The 18,425-nt window shown below is 40.9% G+C and overlaps 1 protein-coding gene across 4 annotated transcripts in view; it reads right to left on the minus strand.

Moving 5' to 3' along the window:
* Window positions 1-18,425, minus strand: part of SCRN1 (secernin 1) — a 68,367-nt gene that overhangs the window by 28,851 nt on the left and 21,091 nt on the right. For all 4 annotated transcript variants that reach the window (XM_037836974.1, XM_037836975.1, XM_037836973.1 and 1 more), the window contains exon 2: window positions 16,544-16,703. In XM_037836974.1, coding sequence (XP_037692902.1) covers window positions 16,544-16,702 — 159 coding nt within the window. In that variant the 5' untranslated portion in view covers window position 16,703. The remainder of the gene's footprint in view (window positions 1-16,543; window positions 16,704-18,425) is intronic.

The following is an 18,425-nucleotide window of genomic DNA, read 5'->3' on the forward strand; positions in this document are numbered from 1 at the left end:
ACAAGCATTGGCCAAACTTTTCCAAAACCCCTGTGCCCATTGAGCACCAGTCACAAATTTTGTCTTGAATAGATAAGTAAGTAGGGAAGAAACCTCAGCTTCCTAAATGTAGCTTTATCATAAAGTAAAAAAAACCGAAAAAAAGTAAAAATAGGAAATGAGTTTATCTGTTCTCAAATTCATTTTTTTTAATCATCATTTTATTGAGATATATTCACATACCACGCAGTCATACAAAACAAATTGTACTTTCGATTGTTTACAGTACCATTACATAGTTGTACATTCATCACCCAAATCAATCCCTGACACCTTCATTAGCACACACACAAAAATAACAAGAATAATAATCAGAGTGAAAAAGAGCAATTGAAGTAAAAAAGAACACTGGGTACCTTTGTCTGTTTGTTTCCTTCCCCTACTTTTCTACACATCCATCCATAAACTAGACAAAGTGGAGTGTGGTCCTTATGGCTTTCCCAATCCCACTGTCACCCCTCATAAGCTACATTTTTATACAACTGTCTTCGAGATTCATGGGTTCTGGGTCGTAGTTTAATAGTTTCAGGTATCCACCACCAGCCACCCCAATTCCTTAGAACCTAAAAAAGGTTGTCTAAAGTGTGCGCAAGAGTGCCCACCAGAGTGATCTCTCGGCTCGTTTTGGAATCTCTCTGCCACTGAAGCTCACTTCATTTCCTTTCACATCCCCCTCCTGGCCAAGAAGATGCTCTCCATCCCACGATGCCGGGTCTACATTCCTCCCCGGGAGTCATATTCCACGTTGCCAGGGAGATTCACTTCCCTGGGTGTCTGATCCCACGTAGGGGGGAGGGCAGTGATTTCAACTTTCAAGTTGGCTTAGCCAGAGAGAAAGGGCCACATCTGAGCAACAAAGAGGCATTCAGGAGGAGACTCTTAGACACAAATACAGGGAGGCCTAGCCTCTCCTTTGCAGCAACCGTCTTCCCAAGGGTAAAACTTATGGTAGAGGGCTCAACCCATCAAACCACCAGTCCCCTATGTCTGTGGTCATGTTAGCAACCATGGAGGTGGGGTAGGCGAATACCCCTGCATTCTCCACAGGCTCCTCAAGGGGGCACTACATCTTTTTTTTTTTTTCCTTGTTTGTCTTTTTTCTTTTTTTTTTTTTTTTTAACTTTCCCTTCTTTTTTAAATCAACTGTATGAAAAAAAAAGTTAAAAAGAAAACAAACATACAATAAAGAACATTTCAAAGAGACCATAACAAGGGAGTAAGAAAAAGACAACTAACCTAAGATAACTGCTTAACTTCCAACATGTTCCTACTTTACCCCAAGAAAGTTACATAATATAGCAACATTTCAGTGAACTTGTTCCTACTACATCCATCAGAAATTAACAGACCATAGTCATTTCTGGGCATCCCCAGAACGTTAAATAGCTTATCTGTTCTTCTTGGATTATTGTTCCCCCTTCCTTAATTGCTCTCTACTGCTAGTTCCCCTACATTCTACATTATAAACCATTTGTTTTACATTTTTCAAAGTTCACATTAGTGGTAGCATATAATATTTCTCTTTTTGTGCCTGGCTTATTTCGCTCAGCATTATGTCTTCAAGGTTCATCCATGTTGTCATATGTTTCACCAGATCGTTCCTTCTTACTGCCGCGTAGTATTCCATCGTGTGTATATACCACATTTTATTTATCCACTCATCTGTTGAAGGACATTTGGGTTGTTTCCATCTCTTGGCAATTGTGAATAATGCTGCTATGAACATTGGCGTGCAGATATCTGTTCGTGTCACTGCTTTCCGATCTTCCGGGTATATACCGAGAAGTGCAATCGCTGGATCGAATGGTAGCTCTATATCTAGTTTTCTAAGGAACTGCCAGACTGACTTCCAGAGGGGCTGAACCATTATACAGTCCCACCAACAATGAATAAGAGTTCCAATTTCTCCACAACCCCTCCAGCATTTGTAGTTTCCTGTTTGTTTAATGGCAGCCACTCTAATCGGTGTTAGATGGTATCTCATTGTGGTCTTAATTTGCATCTCTCTAATAGCTAGTGAAGCTGAACATTTTTTCATGTGTTTCTTGGCCATTTGTATTTCCTCTTCAGAGAACTGTCTTTTCATATCTTTTGCCCATTTTATAATTGGGCTGTCTGTACTATTGTCATTGAGTTGTAGGATTTCTTTGTATATGCAAGATATCAGTCTTTTGTCAGATACATGGTTTCCAAAAATTTTTTCCCATTGAGTTGGCTGCCTCTTTACCTTTTTGAGAAATTCCTTTGAGGTGCAGAAACTTCTAAGCTTGAGGAGTTCCCATTTATCTATTTTCTCTTTTGTTGCTTGTGCTTTGGGTGTAAAGTCTAGGAAGTGGCCTCCTAATACAAGGTCTTGAAGATGTTTTCCTACATTATCTTCTAGGAGTTTAATGGTACTTTCTTTTATATTGAGATCTTTGGTCCGTTTTGAGTTAATTTTTGTGTAGGGGGTGAGGTAGGGGTCCTCTTTCATTCTTTTGGATATGGATATCCAATTCTCCCAGCCCCATTTGTTGAAAAGACCATTATGGCTCAGTTCAGTGACTTTGGGGGCCTTATCAAAGATCAGTCGGCCATAGATCTGAGGGTCTATCTCCGAATTCTCAATTCGATTCCATTGATCTATATGTCTATCTTTGTGCCAGTACCATGCTGTTTTGGCAACTGTGGCTTTATAATAAGCTTCAAAGTCAGGGAGTGTAAGTCCTCCCACTTCGTTTTTCTTTTTTAGAGTGTCTTTAGCAATTCGAGGCATCTTCCCTTTCCAAATAAATTTGATAACTAGCTTTTCCAAGTCTGCAAAGTAGGTTGTTGGAATTTTGATTGGGATTGCATTGAATCTGTAGATGAGTTTGGGTAGAATTGACATCTTAATGACATTTAGCCTTCCTATCCATGAACATGGAATATTTTTCCATCTTTTAAGGTCCCCTTCTATTTCTTTTAGTAGAGTTATGTAGTTTTCTTTGTATAGGTCTTTTACATCTTTGGTTAAGTTTATTCCTAGGTACTTGATTTTTTTAGTTGCTATTGAAAATGGTATCTTTTTCTTGAGTGTCTCTTCAGTTTGTTCATTTCTAGCATATAGAAACATTACTGACTTATGTGCATTAATCTTGTATCCCGCTACTTTGCTAAATTTGTTTATTAGCTCTAGTAGGTGTATCGTTGATTTCTCAGGGTTTTCTAGATATAAGATCATATCATCTGCAAACAATGACAGTTTTACTTCTTCTTTTCCAATTTGGATGCCTTTTATTTCTTTGTCTTGCCGGATTGCCCTGGCTAGCACTTCCAGCACAATGTTGAATAACAGTGGTGACAGCGGGCATCCTTGTCTTGTTCCTGATCTTAGAGGGAAGGCTTTCAGTCTCTCACCATTGAGTACTATGCTGGCTGTGGGTTTTTCATATATGCTCTTTATCATGTTGAGGAAGTTTCCTTCAATTCCTACCTTTTGAAGTGTTTTTATCAAAAACGGATGTTGGATTTTGTCAAATGCTTTTTCAGCATCTATTGAGATGATCAATTGATTTTTCCCTTTCGAGTTTTTAATGTGTTGTAATACATTGATTGTTTTTCTTATGTTGAACCATCCTTGCATGCCTGGAATGAACCCCACTTGGTCATGGTGTATGATTTTTTTAATGTGTCTTTGGATTCGATTTGCAAGTATTTTGTTGAGGATTTTTGCATCTATATTCATTAGGGAGATTGGCCGGTAGTTTTCCTTTTTTGTAGCATCTTTGCCTGGTTTTGGTATTAGATTGATGTTAGCTTCATAAAATGAGTTAGGTAGTGTTCCATTTTTTTCAATGTTTTGAAAGAGTTTGAGTAAGATTGGTGTCAGTTCTTTCTGGAAAGTTTGGTAGAATTCCCCTGTGAAGCCATCTGGCCCTGGGCATTTATTTGTGGGAAGATTTCTGATGACTGATTGGATCTCTTTGCTTGTGATGGGTTGGTTGAGGTCTTCTATTTCTTCTCTGGTCAGTCTAGGTTGTTCATATGTTTCCAGGAAATTGTCTATTTCTTCTACATTATCCAGTTTGTTGCCATACAGTTGTTCATAATATCCTCTTATAATTTTTTTAATTTCTTCAGGATCTGCAGTTATGGCACCTTTTTCATTCATTATTTTGTTTATATGGGTCTTCTCTCTTTTTGATTTTGTCAGTCTAGCTAAGGGCTTGTCAATCTTGTTGATCTTCTCAAAGAACCAACTTTTGGTGATATTTATCCTCTCTATTGTTTTTTTGTTCTCTATGTCATTTATTTCTGCTTTAATCCTTGTTATTTCTTTTCTTCTACTTGGTTTAGGATTGGTTTGCTGTTCATTTTCTAGCTTCATCAGTTGATCCATTAGTTCTTTGATTTTGGCTCTTTCTTCCTTTTTAATATATGCGTTTAGTGCTATAAATTTCCCCCTTAGCACTGCTTTTGCTGCATCCCATAGGTTTTGGTATGTTGTGTTCTCATTTTCATTCGTCTCTATATATTTAGCAATTTCTCTTGCTATTTCTTCTTTAACCCACTGATTGTTTAGGAGTGTGTTGTTTAACCTCCAGGTATTTGTGAATTTTCTAAGTCTCTGATGGTTATTGACTTCTAATTGTATTCCATTGTGGTCAGAGAATGTGCTTTGAATAATTTCAATCTTTTTAAATTTATTGAGGCTTGTTTTATGTCCCAGCATATGATCTATTCTGGAGAAAGTTCCGTGAGCACTAGAAAAGTATGTGTATCCTGGTGATTTGGGATGTAATGTCCTGTAGATGTCTGTTAAATCTAATTCATTTATCAGATTGTTTAGGTTTTCAATTTCCTTATTGGTCTTCTGTCTGGTTGATCTATCTATAGGAGAGAGTGATGTGTTGAAGTCTCCCACAATTATTGTGGAAACATCAATTGCTTCCTTTAGTTTTGCCAGTGTTTCTCTCATGTATTTTGTGGCACCTTGATTGGGTGCATAGACATTTACGATTGTTATTTCTTCTTGCTGAATTGCCCCTTTTATTAGTATGTAGTGGCCTTCTTTGTCTCTCAAAACATCCCTGCATTTGAAGTCTATTTTATCTGAGATTAATATTGCTTTCTTTTGGCTGTAGCTTTCTATGGTCTCATTGTTCATCTTTAGTTCTTTGAGTAGCTGCTCTAGGTGCTGTGTCTCTTCTGGTATTTTGATTTGGGTGCTTGGGCTTGGGTTATCCATATTGTCTGGTTTTTTCATATGCTTTATAATTTTCTGTTGTTTTTGGCCTCGTGGCATTTGCTGAACTTGATAGGGTTCTTTTAGGGTTTGTAGACCTATTGAAGTCCTTATCTCTAATTTATCAGATCTACAGCTTCGTGGAGTACACTTTCTCTAACTAACCAGCAGGTGGCGTCCACGAGCCACCTGTTCTCCACAAGCCAGATCTCCCCTGCTTAGCCTTTTTGGTGAGTGGGGGAGTGAGTCTTGTGGGGCCCAATTGGTGTACCAAGCTTGCGTGTGTAGTTGGTGTTGCCTGCCCTGTATGTGGGGCGTGTTTCTGGGCAGTCGGGGAGGGGGGGGTGGCCCTAACAATCAAATCTCCCTGATGATCCTAGAGTTTTAAAGCTGCTGCAATAGTCTAATCCTTCAGTTCAGTCCTGCCACAGTTTGTCTCTGCCACTGACCCACAAGTCTTTGGTATTGGCGTATGGCTCCTGAGACTTGCAAGTGGGCCCCTCTTCCAGGCTGTGCACCCCGGGTCCTCTGTTGAGGGATGACTGTGCTATGTCACAGGTGAGTGCCATCCCCCCAGGGCAGTTCTGGGCTGCTGGGCTGTGTAGGGAGGCTCCCAGTCTGCTCAAATGATGGCTGAATGGGGCTTTGTTAATTCACACTGCTCCACCTTCCCAGCTCTGGGACATTCAGCTGAGGTTGCAGGGGAGGCTAATGTCCACGCCCAGTTTTGTGGTGTGTGCCTGCTATTTGAAGCACTTCCGTCACACTGGGTTGTCTGGGGCAGCTCTGGGCTATGGGGCTGGCGATGGGCAGGAGTGTTTCCTGTCCACCAGGATGGTGGCTGTGAGCGGACACCCCCCTTCTCTTGGGAAGTTGTGTTGTTTAGTGAATTTTCTCAGCCACTGGATTATTGCCTTTTGTCTCAGAGCTCTCTTAGTTCTGCTCTTGACTTGACGTGCCCAAATTGAAATTCTTTGAAGCTTTCTGTATTGAGCTTCTTAGAGTAATTGTTTTAGAAAAAGCAAAAAGGATTTAAAAAAAAAAAAAAAAAACAAAAACGGCCCTCCTCAGAGATCTAATGGGTTATTGAAATGCTAATAGACAAAGCAACCAGGGCCATTAAGGAAAGGTGCACAAGGAAAGGTGCACAGGGCAGAGAGATCAGCTTTGCTTCGGGATTTGCATATGCGCCTCAAGGCCTGAGCTCCGCCCTTCCCCTTTCTGTGTTCACCAGAACTCCAAAAATCCTCTGCTTTTATTTTGGAGTTTTTCGTGTTGTTTTTTTTCTATGCCTGTCTCCTCTCTGCTGGGCTGGCTGCTCTCAGAGTCTCTGGTGTCTGGTCTCAGTCTATCTATGGTTGGAGTTTGAATCAGTAGAATGAGTTTTCGATAAGAGCAGCCACTGCAGTTCTCCCTTCTCCTTCCCGGAGCTGACAGCCCCTCCTCCCCCGGGACTGAGCCTGGCAGGGAGGGGCGCGGGTCCCCTGGCCGCAAAAACTTACAGATTTCGCTGATCTCAGCAGTTCCACGTTTTCATGAGTGTTGTATGAAGTATGCCCAAAGACAGATTGCTCTGTGGTGTCCAGTCCACGCAGTTCCTGGCTTTTTACCTACTTTCCTGGAGGAGTAACTAAAACTTACAGCTCACCAGTCTGCCATCTTGCCCCGCCTCTCCTCAAATTCATTTTTGCACATTCATTGCCATTTCACCATTTATAGACCATCAACTACACACAAGGCATTTTGTGCTAAGTACTGCTGGCATTTAAATCGATGATGATGCCCAGTCCCTGTCCTTTCAGGCTGGAAAGAGAAAAGACATGCAGGCAAATGACTATTACCACAAGGCAGGCTCAGTGTCACTAAGTCCTATCTGCTTAACATGTATGGTGTCTTGCCCCGTCCTCCTACCACCTTGTACTTCTGATCAACCTTATCCTGCTCCACATTTTCCATTTATCCCCTTGTAAAATCCTATACAGTTGATTTATTTATTGCATGTACTATTTATGTCTGATATTTTCACCAGCTAGATCAGGAGGGCAGGGGTCTTTGTTGTTTAGTTCACTGAAATATCCCAAGGCTGGTTGGTACATACTGAGCACTCAATAAACCTTTGTTGAATGAGTGAATGAATGAACTGAAAGGATGAATGAATAACAAAGGCCAAAGGGAGTGTTACAGGGGTTCAAAGGAAAGAGGAAACACATCCAAGTGGCTGGGAACGGAGTCAGAGACTTTATCACGTTGGTGACATTTGAGTTGGACTTGAAAAACGGGCCAGACATCATGTCTTGTAGTCAGAGGCAAGAGCCTGAGAAGAGAGAGAAGAGGATGTCAAGGGTATGTTCGTGGTCCAGGGAGGTCCCCTCTGTACCACTGAGGGAGCTACTGTGATGGCAATAAGGCACAGAACTGCAAGGGCTCAGTATGTACTGACTGATGAAAATGTTGAAAACTAAATCAAAAAACCATATGGTCCATGTGGAAGGACTTCAATATCTATGCAGCCAACTTGGCTCTTTTCAGGCCAAACTCAGAATGATGAGGAAGGAAGGGGAGCTCCAAGTAGCCAGATGGGCTAAATCAGGCCCTGCCAACCACAGGGCTGACAGCTGATGCAGCCAGCTACCCGCCCCCACGTGCTACGGAGCAGGGGGCACCCAGGCCTTAGTGAGGCTGCGACACATGTCCCTGGGAGCTTCTTTGCCATGGACTTTAGAAGCCTCGGCCCAACAAGGGCCTTTCTGTGGCCACGATTCACACACACACACACTCCATTGTGTTTTAAATCTGGCTAATCACAGGGCTAGGAAGGGGGCAGGAGAATACATATACTTGTTACATTCAGAATATTTAAAATCCCAGTTTTGTAGCAAACCTCACAACTAATGAACATCTATGCAAGATGTAATCAGCTAAACTTTACAAAGTCAGCCATCTAGAACATGAACTCTGCAGGCAGTCTTTTTGTTTTTTTTTTAAATAAAATTCACTGACTTTCACGATTGCCACATTATTAATGAGACAGGGAAAAAAAGAAGTGGGAATTGAGCTAGCAGGGGAGGTGTCACCTGGAAAAAAATCCAAAAAGCACCTGAAATTTTCTTTCACCGTGGCAAAAACAATTGAACCTCCCAAGTTAAAAATTCCTAGCCAAATTTCTATTAGGAAACATAAAGAAGAAAAAAAAATGTTCACCACTTAAAAGACGAATCTTTGCAGAGATGGTTCTGGCCTCAGCATTGGTTATCAAGCTGTCAAAATGAGCAGTGGAAAGAGTAAAGCAAATTGTCTTGCTGCCCCACAGCCACTCCCATCCACTCCTTTAATAAAGCAAATCTACCAGCTAATATGAGCCCAGGGTGGTGGGCATGGTGAATTTCACTTCTCAGCATCGGCACTGCCCAATGCCAATCATGGGGTTTTAAAGATACTGCTTGTCTTGGGCTTGCCATCCTGTCAGATGACTCCTCGGGGAACCAGGTTGGAGTATGGGAAAGATGAACTTTGAAAAGTCCATAGGGACAAAGAAAAAAGGCAATTCTTCTGCAGAGCAAGCCCTTTATTATTTGGAGCGATTTTGTCAAAAAAGTAAAAGCAAAATAAGCTTCATGCTGGTGCCCACCCCTCGTGCATTCCAGCACACGGCATTTCTGGATAGCACCCAATGAAAGGGAGATTGGAGACACACACAATGGGCACTTCGATGAATGAAATGCAACCATTGTGCCTTGCCTACTGTACTCGGATGGTGAACACAGCAGCGCTGGCACCACCACTGAAAGCCATTGTAAAATGAGTTGATGAGTCAGCTAACCTTCTCAGAGAGGGGGGCAATGGCAGGAAAAGTGGGATGCTTCAGGGAAATATTTTTTGTTTTAGAAAATGAGCAACTCTAAAGCAGCATTGCTAATTATCGAGTTTTTATTTTTTTATTCTTATTATTTTTTTAACCCCCGTATCTTTCCCACAATTTGGCTGGCTTTTGAAAGTTTGCCCCTAAGATCCATGAGTCTATATAAAGACAGAAGAAGGTTTTGAAATCAGAGGACCACTCCCTCAACCACGTTTTCCAAGAGCTGCTTTTTATTTCCTCGAAGCTTTAAGATCTTTGAGGATGGACAAGGCAAAAGCAAAGGGTCAGAGGCAGGCTTGGGAAGGGGGAGACTATGGAAGAACCCCATTGCTAGGCGACTCTCCTATGGGGCCGAGGGAGATGTTTTGGACTCCAGCCAAGTCTAGGGACACCTGCACCAGGGGCTGAAGAGAAGTAAACAGAAAACGGAGAATAGTACACAATTGCCCAGCAGCCACCGAGCCTTTGTGATTCACATAAGTCCAGACTGACTTGAGCTCAGCTCTCCTACTACAAGAGAGAACCTCCAGAATTAAAATTCAGACCCTCTCTCCACACACACACACACACACACACACACACACACAGACACACAACCACCACCACCACCACCACCACCACACATCACAAATATAGCTTCCATTTGGATCATTTTTTTTAAATTCAGCTTTATTGATATATATTCACATACCATGCAGTCATACAAAGCGTACAATTGTTCACAGCACCTTTATATAGTTGTGCGTTCATCACCAAAATTAATTTTTGAACATTTTCATTACCACATACACAAAAATAATAAGAATAAAAATTAAAGTGAAAAAGAACAATTAAAGTAAAAAAGAACACTGGGTGCCTCCCCCTCCCCATTTTTCTACTCATCCATTCATACACTGGACAAAGGGGAATGTGGTCCATATGGCTTTCCCAATCCCATTGTCACCCCTCATAAGCTACATTTTTAAACAATCGTCTTCAAGATTCAAGGGTTCTGGGTTGTAATTTGATAGTTTCAGGTATTTACTGCTAGCTATTCATTTCAATCATTTTATTGACAATACTACCAGCTGTCATTCATTGGTAATTTCCCATCTCCTTTGTAAATGCTTTCGTTGGTGAAGAAAAGAGAAATGATCCACCAAAGGTCTGCCTACCCCTAGTCGTGAAAGTTGCAAAACCTCAACAAGGATACTGAATCCATTCAGCATTTCATACAGTGGAAAACGGAAATAAATTAAAATTAATTTTTTAAAAAGGAAACAATGAGATTTTAAATTCTAAAGGAGGGAAAACAATGGAGATCGACTGCCAAATAATCAGAGACTATTTAAAAAAATATTACCTGTCAAATCTGACTTGATCAAAAATTCTGTCTCCATAAATTGTGACAGAAGTAGCCTTTTGTTGCCCTAAGTTTGAGTAATGTAAACTTCCGTTGATTTTTGCAGACATAAAAATGGTTTTCTAAGCATGAAACCCACTTTTTTTTCTGGAAGAGTATGGTAACGTTGGATCAGTTTTATTTTTTCTAAATAGAAGGCTCAAACCTATAAGAATAGACCTATTCCCATCCATGGGCATGCATGCATGAAAAGACACACAGAAACACATACACTCTCACACAATCACATATACCACACACCATGATCCAGGAAGTTATCTGCTTCTTCAACTCCCCTAACCATAAGTGAGGAGCAAGATTTAAGGGAGAGTGGGAATGAGTTCTGTGATGTACGGTGGCACAGCATCCTCAGAGAGGACAGAAGGACTTTCCGAGATGAAGACACCTCTTTACCCACCCTATTCTGCAACCAAGAAAAAAGTTGTTTAAAACACAGAACCTATAGAGGAAAGACTAAAGAATTTAAAATTAAGATACCCCAATCTGCCAACTGTGCAGCTGAACAAAAACGTGCAGTGTAATTTTAGAAAGTGAGGCACTCCGTGCTGGGGGATCTTATTTTAATTCTTCCAGCCTCAAGCAAAGTGAATGTGACATATAGCAGGTAAAAGGATGATGGGGCAGACTGGTGGACAGACTGACGGAGGGATGAAAGGTGGGTAAGTGGACAAGCTGGAGAAAGGACCGCCGGGAAGGAGGAAGCAGCTGGAAGGGCACGTGGTGGAAGGGCGCGTGGGTGGATGAGTAATCAGGATGATATCTGCACACGGCGATTCCCAGAAATGAGTTCCAGAGACCTTAACACTCAAGTGTCAGGTTTCTAGGGAAACCTCAAAATAAATGTTTAAAATACCATAAAATGATTGAGGATGACTGAGGAATAGACGATGTATTATGGGAAGTGCTCACTCTTCACAGATAAAGTAAGAATTTCTCTATGCTAATGAATTCCTTTATGAAAATTGGACAATACTGATTGTGACTCATAGGCCCAGATATGGAAAAACAAAACGAAACATGAGATATAGAAGGTGTCAGTGTAAGGGAATTAAAGGGGTAAGAGGAAGCTAGAAAAGCAGATTCAGAAACATGTGCTAAAGGTAGGCATTTGGGAACTGAGACCTGGAGCACGGACTCTCTCAACCTCAGTCAGTTCCTAAAAAAAAGAAGTTAAAAAAGAACCTCCCTCTTAATAATGTTCTCCTTAGAGTTTACAAAGTGCACTCACATGCCAGCTCACATGTGCCTCACAGAAGCCCTGTGAAGCAGACAGAGCAGGTATTATGATCTCTATTGACAATTGAGGAAACTGAGTCTCAGAGAGGCTCAAAGCAGTAAGACACAGTAAATGGAGAAGGCAGGACCCCTGGACCCAGGACCCCTGCTTCCCGGGGTGGTTGTAAATTTCAGTGGATTTATAATGCATAAAAGTATTACGTGGACAAGAGGAGTGGTAGGCTAGAGAGAAGGGCCTTGGAGGATGCACAGGAGTCTACCAAGTAGATGAGAGGAAGGGAGAAGAAGGACATTCTAAGCAAAGGATAAAGAAGAGTAAAAGCACAGAGAATGCAAGTGTGTTTGCTTTAGAAATGGAAAATAGCTCAGTGAGGCTAGGGTCTAGGGTGCAAACTGAGGGAGAAGAACTAAGAATATGGACAGAAGAGTAAGAAGGAAATCACACAACCCTTACAGAGGGCAATTATTGCAAAAACTTTTACCCTGTGACCCAGCAATCTTGCATCTGGCAATCTAAGCAATGGCTATACCTGCACTTGTACAAAATGACTTAGGTACAATGTTCTTTGTGGCCAGTTTTGGACTAGCAAAATAGTGGAAACAGTCCAAGTGTCCACCAATATAGGACTGATTAAATAAATTGTGGAACATCTCCGCAATGGAATACTATAATGCTGTAAAAAAATAATAATAAGGACAATCTCTACGTATAGATATGGAAAAATCTTTAGAAAATGTTAGGTGAAAAAGGCAAGTTGCAGACCTTTTCTTTAAGCTTGAAACTGTATTTTTAAAAAGCAAGTTTCAGGATAGAGCATATAATGTGCTACCTTTGTTTTAAAAAGAAGGAAAACGGTAAGAATTCATACGTGTTTGTATAAAAACACTGGAAGAATGTACAAGAAATTAAATAAAAATAGTTACATAGAAAGGGAATCGGGGTAGATAGAGAGACAAGTGGGGGGGGTAAAACTTTTCACTGTGAACCTTTTTAATATTATTTCATCTTTGGACCACAGGAATATATTTACCTATTCAAAATATAAAATTAAATTAAAATGTACCTTTAAAAAGAAAAGAAAAAAAGAAGTCAAAGGCACCAATTTTTTTCTTAGTACAAAATAGAAAAGTGTATAAATATTACTGAGAGTTTTATCTGGAAAACGAATGATAGTACTTTGCTGAGCATATATATTTCACAATGTTAACTTCTGATAAAAATAACCAATGTATTTAAAGTAACTCAATATAATTCGATTTTGTGTTTAGGAGGAAAATAATAAAGACATTTGTCTTTGCAGCAAAAAATAAACAAATAAAAGAAAAAAGAATAGTAGGGTAAAGAAATGGGAGGAAGCAGGGCGCTGGGTGGGAAAGGTTTTCTAACATCGCGCAAAGCAGCCTGGGCTCCCATCCCGCAAACACCACCCACAATTCTTACGCAGGGGAGTGATCACGTTCGAGCTGCGTTCTGGAAAGAAAATAGTGGTGACTCTGCAGAGAGAAGAAACCCGCAGAAAAGACCCCGGGAGCAATGAGAAGTTACTGCAGAAGGGAGGTGGGGCCGGTCCGAATGAGCAGCAGAGCTGGACACATACGAAGGGGAACCACAGGACTCAGGAACCAACTGCGTCTGCGCAGCTGTGGAGGGGTGGGAAACGAGGTCGAGGTTTCCCACAGCCAGTGGTGCAGACGATGGTGCTGTTAGGGAAAAGGAGCTAGTAAGATGGGGAAAAAGAATTTGATTTTTGACCTGTGAGGTTAGTTTACGTGCCGAAAATACCAGTGGAGGTGCACAGAGGCAGCTGAAAATACAGCTATGAGTTCAGAAAAGAGCTCAGGGCTGTCTTAGTGGCGAATCACATTATATTGATCTGCACTTGTTTATGCAAGGGAACGTGATTTAATCTCCAGCATAGGCAAGTAATAATATACCACGGTATATTATTAGGGTACCATAGTATACTCCACAGTAAAAGGAGCCTACTCTTTTTCCTAAAATGATTATGGAGAGCCATGAGAGTAAAACATTGAGTTAAGTAGCTTCCCCCTAAAAAGAAAACAAAATTTTCTGAAGTATTTATTTCAGACATATTTGTAAACAGCTTTTTTATGATGTTGTAGTTATGGCTTCTTAACAAATTACCCCAAAACTCAGTGGTGTAAAACAGCCATTTATTATGCTCATGAGTTGGAAGAGTCAGGAATTTGGACAGGTCACAGCAAGGAGGGCGTGTCATCCTTGATGTCTGGGGCCTGGAATCACCTGAAAGGTCATTCACTCACATGGCCGGTGGTTGTTGGCTGAGGGGCCTCAGTTCCCCTCCATGTGGTCTCCTTATGTGGGTTAGTTTGGGCTTCCTCCGAGCAAGGTGTCTGGGTCCTGAGGACTAGAACCCCCAGAGAGAGAGGCAAATGGAAGCTGTACTCTTTAATGACCCTGCCTTGGAGGTCACACAGCATCACTTCCACCACGCACCACTGGTCAGAGCTCTCACAGGCCCGCACCAAGACTCAAGAGGGGTGAGGGGGAAACTGCGGAGAGCACAGACCCCACCTCTCGGTGGGAGGAGGGTCAGTCACATTGTAAGAAGTGTATGTGAGACAGGATATATATGCTGGCACAGCCATCTTTGGAAAACTAAATCTACCCATATGGAAATCAAAGTATTATTTCGGTATATATGATTCTCTGGGGAAAAAAGAAATATTTGGGAAAAACAGGGCAGGGCATTAACAACTCAAAAACACACACCAAAAAACCCGGCAAACTTTATCCCTACAGAATCCACTCTGTTCCAGGAACAGAGAGAAACATTAAGACCCAAAGGAAGTGGACATTCACATGCCACCCAGTAGTTTGAATCTAGCACTCTTCTTAGCCTAGATGAAAGGAAAGTCCCAATGGGGTTAAGAGGTTGGACTATGTCAGTGGGTCAGCACGAGAGGCAAGTGGTCCTGGTGACAGTCCTGTGGGAGAGTCTGCCACTGCCCCACCCATAGACAGCCACTGGAAGGCATTCCACACTCTGACTTCATATCAATGCCTCAATTAAATTTATCTAAATAAGAAGATCCTCGTAGAGTTCTGTTGCTCTTTGGATCTGATTAATGCTTTTAATGGTTTGAAACAGAACCAGTGACTTAAGATTCAGATGATAAGAAAATAGAATACACACTGATAAGTATCTATTCAAAATCAAACATGATGACCAGAAAAATCCGTTTTTTGTAATGCAAGGAACACCAAAGGGCATGGTTATGTCAGTGGAAAGAGCTTGTTAATTTACCAGCCCCCAATTCTTTCTCCAAATTCTTCATCCTTTCACAACTACCACTTAAAACACACACATACACCACTTAAATAAATATATCATAACCAAGAAGTTCAGTACTTGAATGCAAAGATGATTCAATCTACCATATAAGTAGAAAGAAAAAAAATTAGTGATTAGCTCATAATCACTAAAAAAATCTTTAACAAAATTCAACACCTATTCCTGAGATGTTTAAAAAAAAAAACACTCAAAACAGAATTGATGGAGACTTTTTAAAAATATGATAAAACTAAATGAGTCTCAGTCCCAAAGCCAGCATGGGGAAGCACTCATGGCAGCTCCACCCAGATCAGGAACAAAGACAAAGGGACTACTGTCTCCACTACTATTTAACAATGAATCAGTGATATAAGCCAAAGCAGTTGGACAAGAAAATAATTGGAAATGTAAGAACATTCAGACTATTTCTATTTGCAGGTGACATAACAACATACCTGGAAACCCAAGAGAATCAATGATAAAACCTGGCACAACCAATAAAAGAATTTAATAAAATAGTGGATGTAAAATTAACATAAATAGCCATCATGAAAGTTTGACAACACATTTTGGGGATATGAAGAAACAGGTATTGTCATACATTGCTGGTGGGAATGCAAAATGGTATGCCAACCTGTGGAAGGAAATTTGATAACATTTAACAAATTTACATATTCCTTTACTCTTTGACTCAGAATCCCATTTCTAGGCATCTATCCCAAAGAAATACTAGCAAAACAGCATTTTTAAAAGTCCTCAAAACAGGAATTGATGGATAATTTTTTAATAAAAAATATACAAACCACGACCAGATACTGTGACAGATGCCTAAGGCTATTCACTTTTTAATAGCAAAAGACTGGAAAACAATTCAAATGTCCAGCAATAGGGGACTCAATAAATAAACTATGGTACATCCATACAATGGAACACTCTACAGCTCTAAATGAGGAAAGAAAAATATCTCTTTATATTGTATAGAATGATCTCCAAGATATGTTTTTAGTTGAGAAAAGCAAAGTGGAGAAAAGTATATATGGCATGCTACAATTCATCTAAGAAAAGGGAAAGGGACTAGGATGAATATGCATTTGTGTGTGCAATTTTTAACATTTACATATAATTTTTTAAATGGAAGAATAAACCAGAAACTTCCAAAACATGGTTACCTATAGGGGAAGAGGAAACAGGGTGGAAGAGATAGGGATAGAAACTAGATTTCTGTGAATATATGTTCTGTCAATTTGACTTTGGAATCATGTAAATATTTTACTTAACTATAAAACAAAGAGGTCATAGAATTCTCCATGTGACCCTGTTTTGAAAACTATGAACAAGCCTGAACAGAAATGGGAACAAACAGAACTGACATGGCAGTTTTGACTAGTGAGCAGACTTCCAAGAAGGAAGTTAAGGTGTGCAGGTGGGGATGCTAAAGAGAGAGGGAGTAAGTGCTAATTGAGAGACTGCAATGCATGACTTACCTCAACTTTGCTCTCAGGTTCATGGTCAGCAGCCGAGAAATACACAACCTCCTGCACTTCATCTCTGGGCCGGGCTGAGTTTTTCCCAAAGACCACCAGACTGTCCTTAGCACGCGGTGGGAAGGCCACAAAACAGTAACTTGGTGGCACTTCAGCCATCCTGCAAAGAGAATGCCAGTGACAGAATGGAAGCAGGCCTAGTATGGCATGCTCCCAACCACAGGTTCTTCAAACATATTTCACTAGCAAAAATAGATTTAGTATTGAACTGTGTGCATCTTGCTCATTAAGAGATCCCAGCTGGCAAATGAAGGTGGGGTGCCTAGTGTAGAATTACAGAGCCCCCAAGACCAGAGATTGTTTAGTACTCTGTGGGATTAAATGAGCTCAGATTTGCAACAAACCGCAGTGGCAGCCAAAAGTGCAGTGACATAGGAGAAAGGAAAGAAGGTTATTGTTCCAAGCAGAAAACACACACACACACTGCAATCTGTCATAGTAATAGAAGCATATATAACTATACCTTGCAAAACAGTGCACTACACAGTTCCTTGGAACTAGAGATTCATGGCCGCCACTTAAACGATTTGGGGGTGGTGATGGGGAAATAGGTCTAGAGACAAACTGAAAGATATACATTTTGTTATATTTTACTCTGCCTTCATGATATATCACTCAAGCATCTCTTGGTTTTCTCCTCACCTCTCAGGCTACACCTGAACTGACTTGTTCCCTTTAATTTGGCCTTTAAAGGTCCTCACTGTTTGATCTTTATTTCCTCATTTAATGCTCTTTCTCTTTGAGAAAATTCATCTATGCCCACTTCTGTGCCAACGACCTTCACATTTAACTCCAGCACAGTCCCCCTCACCCCTGATCTCCCAATCCACAAATCCAGCTGCCTACCTGATATCCAAAGTCAATTCCATACTCTTCCTCTCAAACTGGGTCCCTTTCCAAGGTTCCCTAACGCAGTGGCCAGCTCCACCATCCATCCCAGTAGAGCACTCAGGACGCAGGAACTATCCTTACCATGGGCTTCTCCGGTACCTAACATGTCACCAACACCTGTAGGTTCCATCTTCTAAGTCTCTATCCACTTCTCTCCATCTCCATTGCCACCACCCTCGTCTCTAGCCTGCACCACTGCAGCAGCCTCCTAAGAAGTCACCCCATAACCTCTATTATACCCCCTCCAAAACATTCTCCATCTTGCAGTTAAGGTGATCTTTTTAAAAGAAAGAGCTGATTGTGTCATCACCTGCTTAAACTTTTCAGAGGTTTACCTAACGACCAAAATCTGTAACCTGACCCATTTGGCTGTGTGATCAAGCTTGTGCCATCTCCCTTGTCTTATCTCCCACCACTCACCCCTCCACTCTCTCAACTCCAGCATACAAGCCTTTGTCTAGTTTTTCTAATACTCCCAGGGCTTTTGCACATGCTGCACCCTCTTCCCTAGCACCCCTTTTCCTCCTCCATACACCATAATCATTTGCATAATCAACTCCTATTCCTTCACATGTCAATGTGAATGTCACTCTATTTTATGTCCCTCTCCTACATACTCTTGTAGCATCCTGTCCTTTTCCTTTATAGTAACAATTACAATCTGAAATATTTGTGTATTTATTTTATTACCAACAGTCCAATATGGAGGCAGGGACCACGCCTCTTTTGCACACCTTTGTAAACCCAGCACTATGCAATGTCTTACACAGAGCAGATTTATTTTTAAATAAATAATGAAGAAATGTCCTTTTCTTGTTTCTTAATATTCTACTGAACTGAAGCTGCCCCTCTACAATTTTCTTCTCTCACAACCATGCTTCTGGAGCTGGCTTTTCACATATCCTTTAGGTTCTGATTCAATATCCCTTTC

Source organism: Choloepus didactylus, chromosome 5 (genome assembly GCF_015220235.1).
Source record: "Choloepus didactylus isolate mChoDid1 chromosome 5, mChoDid1.pri, whole genome shotgun sequence".
Lineage (NCBI taxonomy): Eukaryota > Metazoa > Chordata > Mammalia > Pilosa > Megalonychidae > Choloepus > Choloepus didactylus.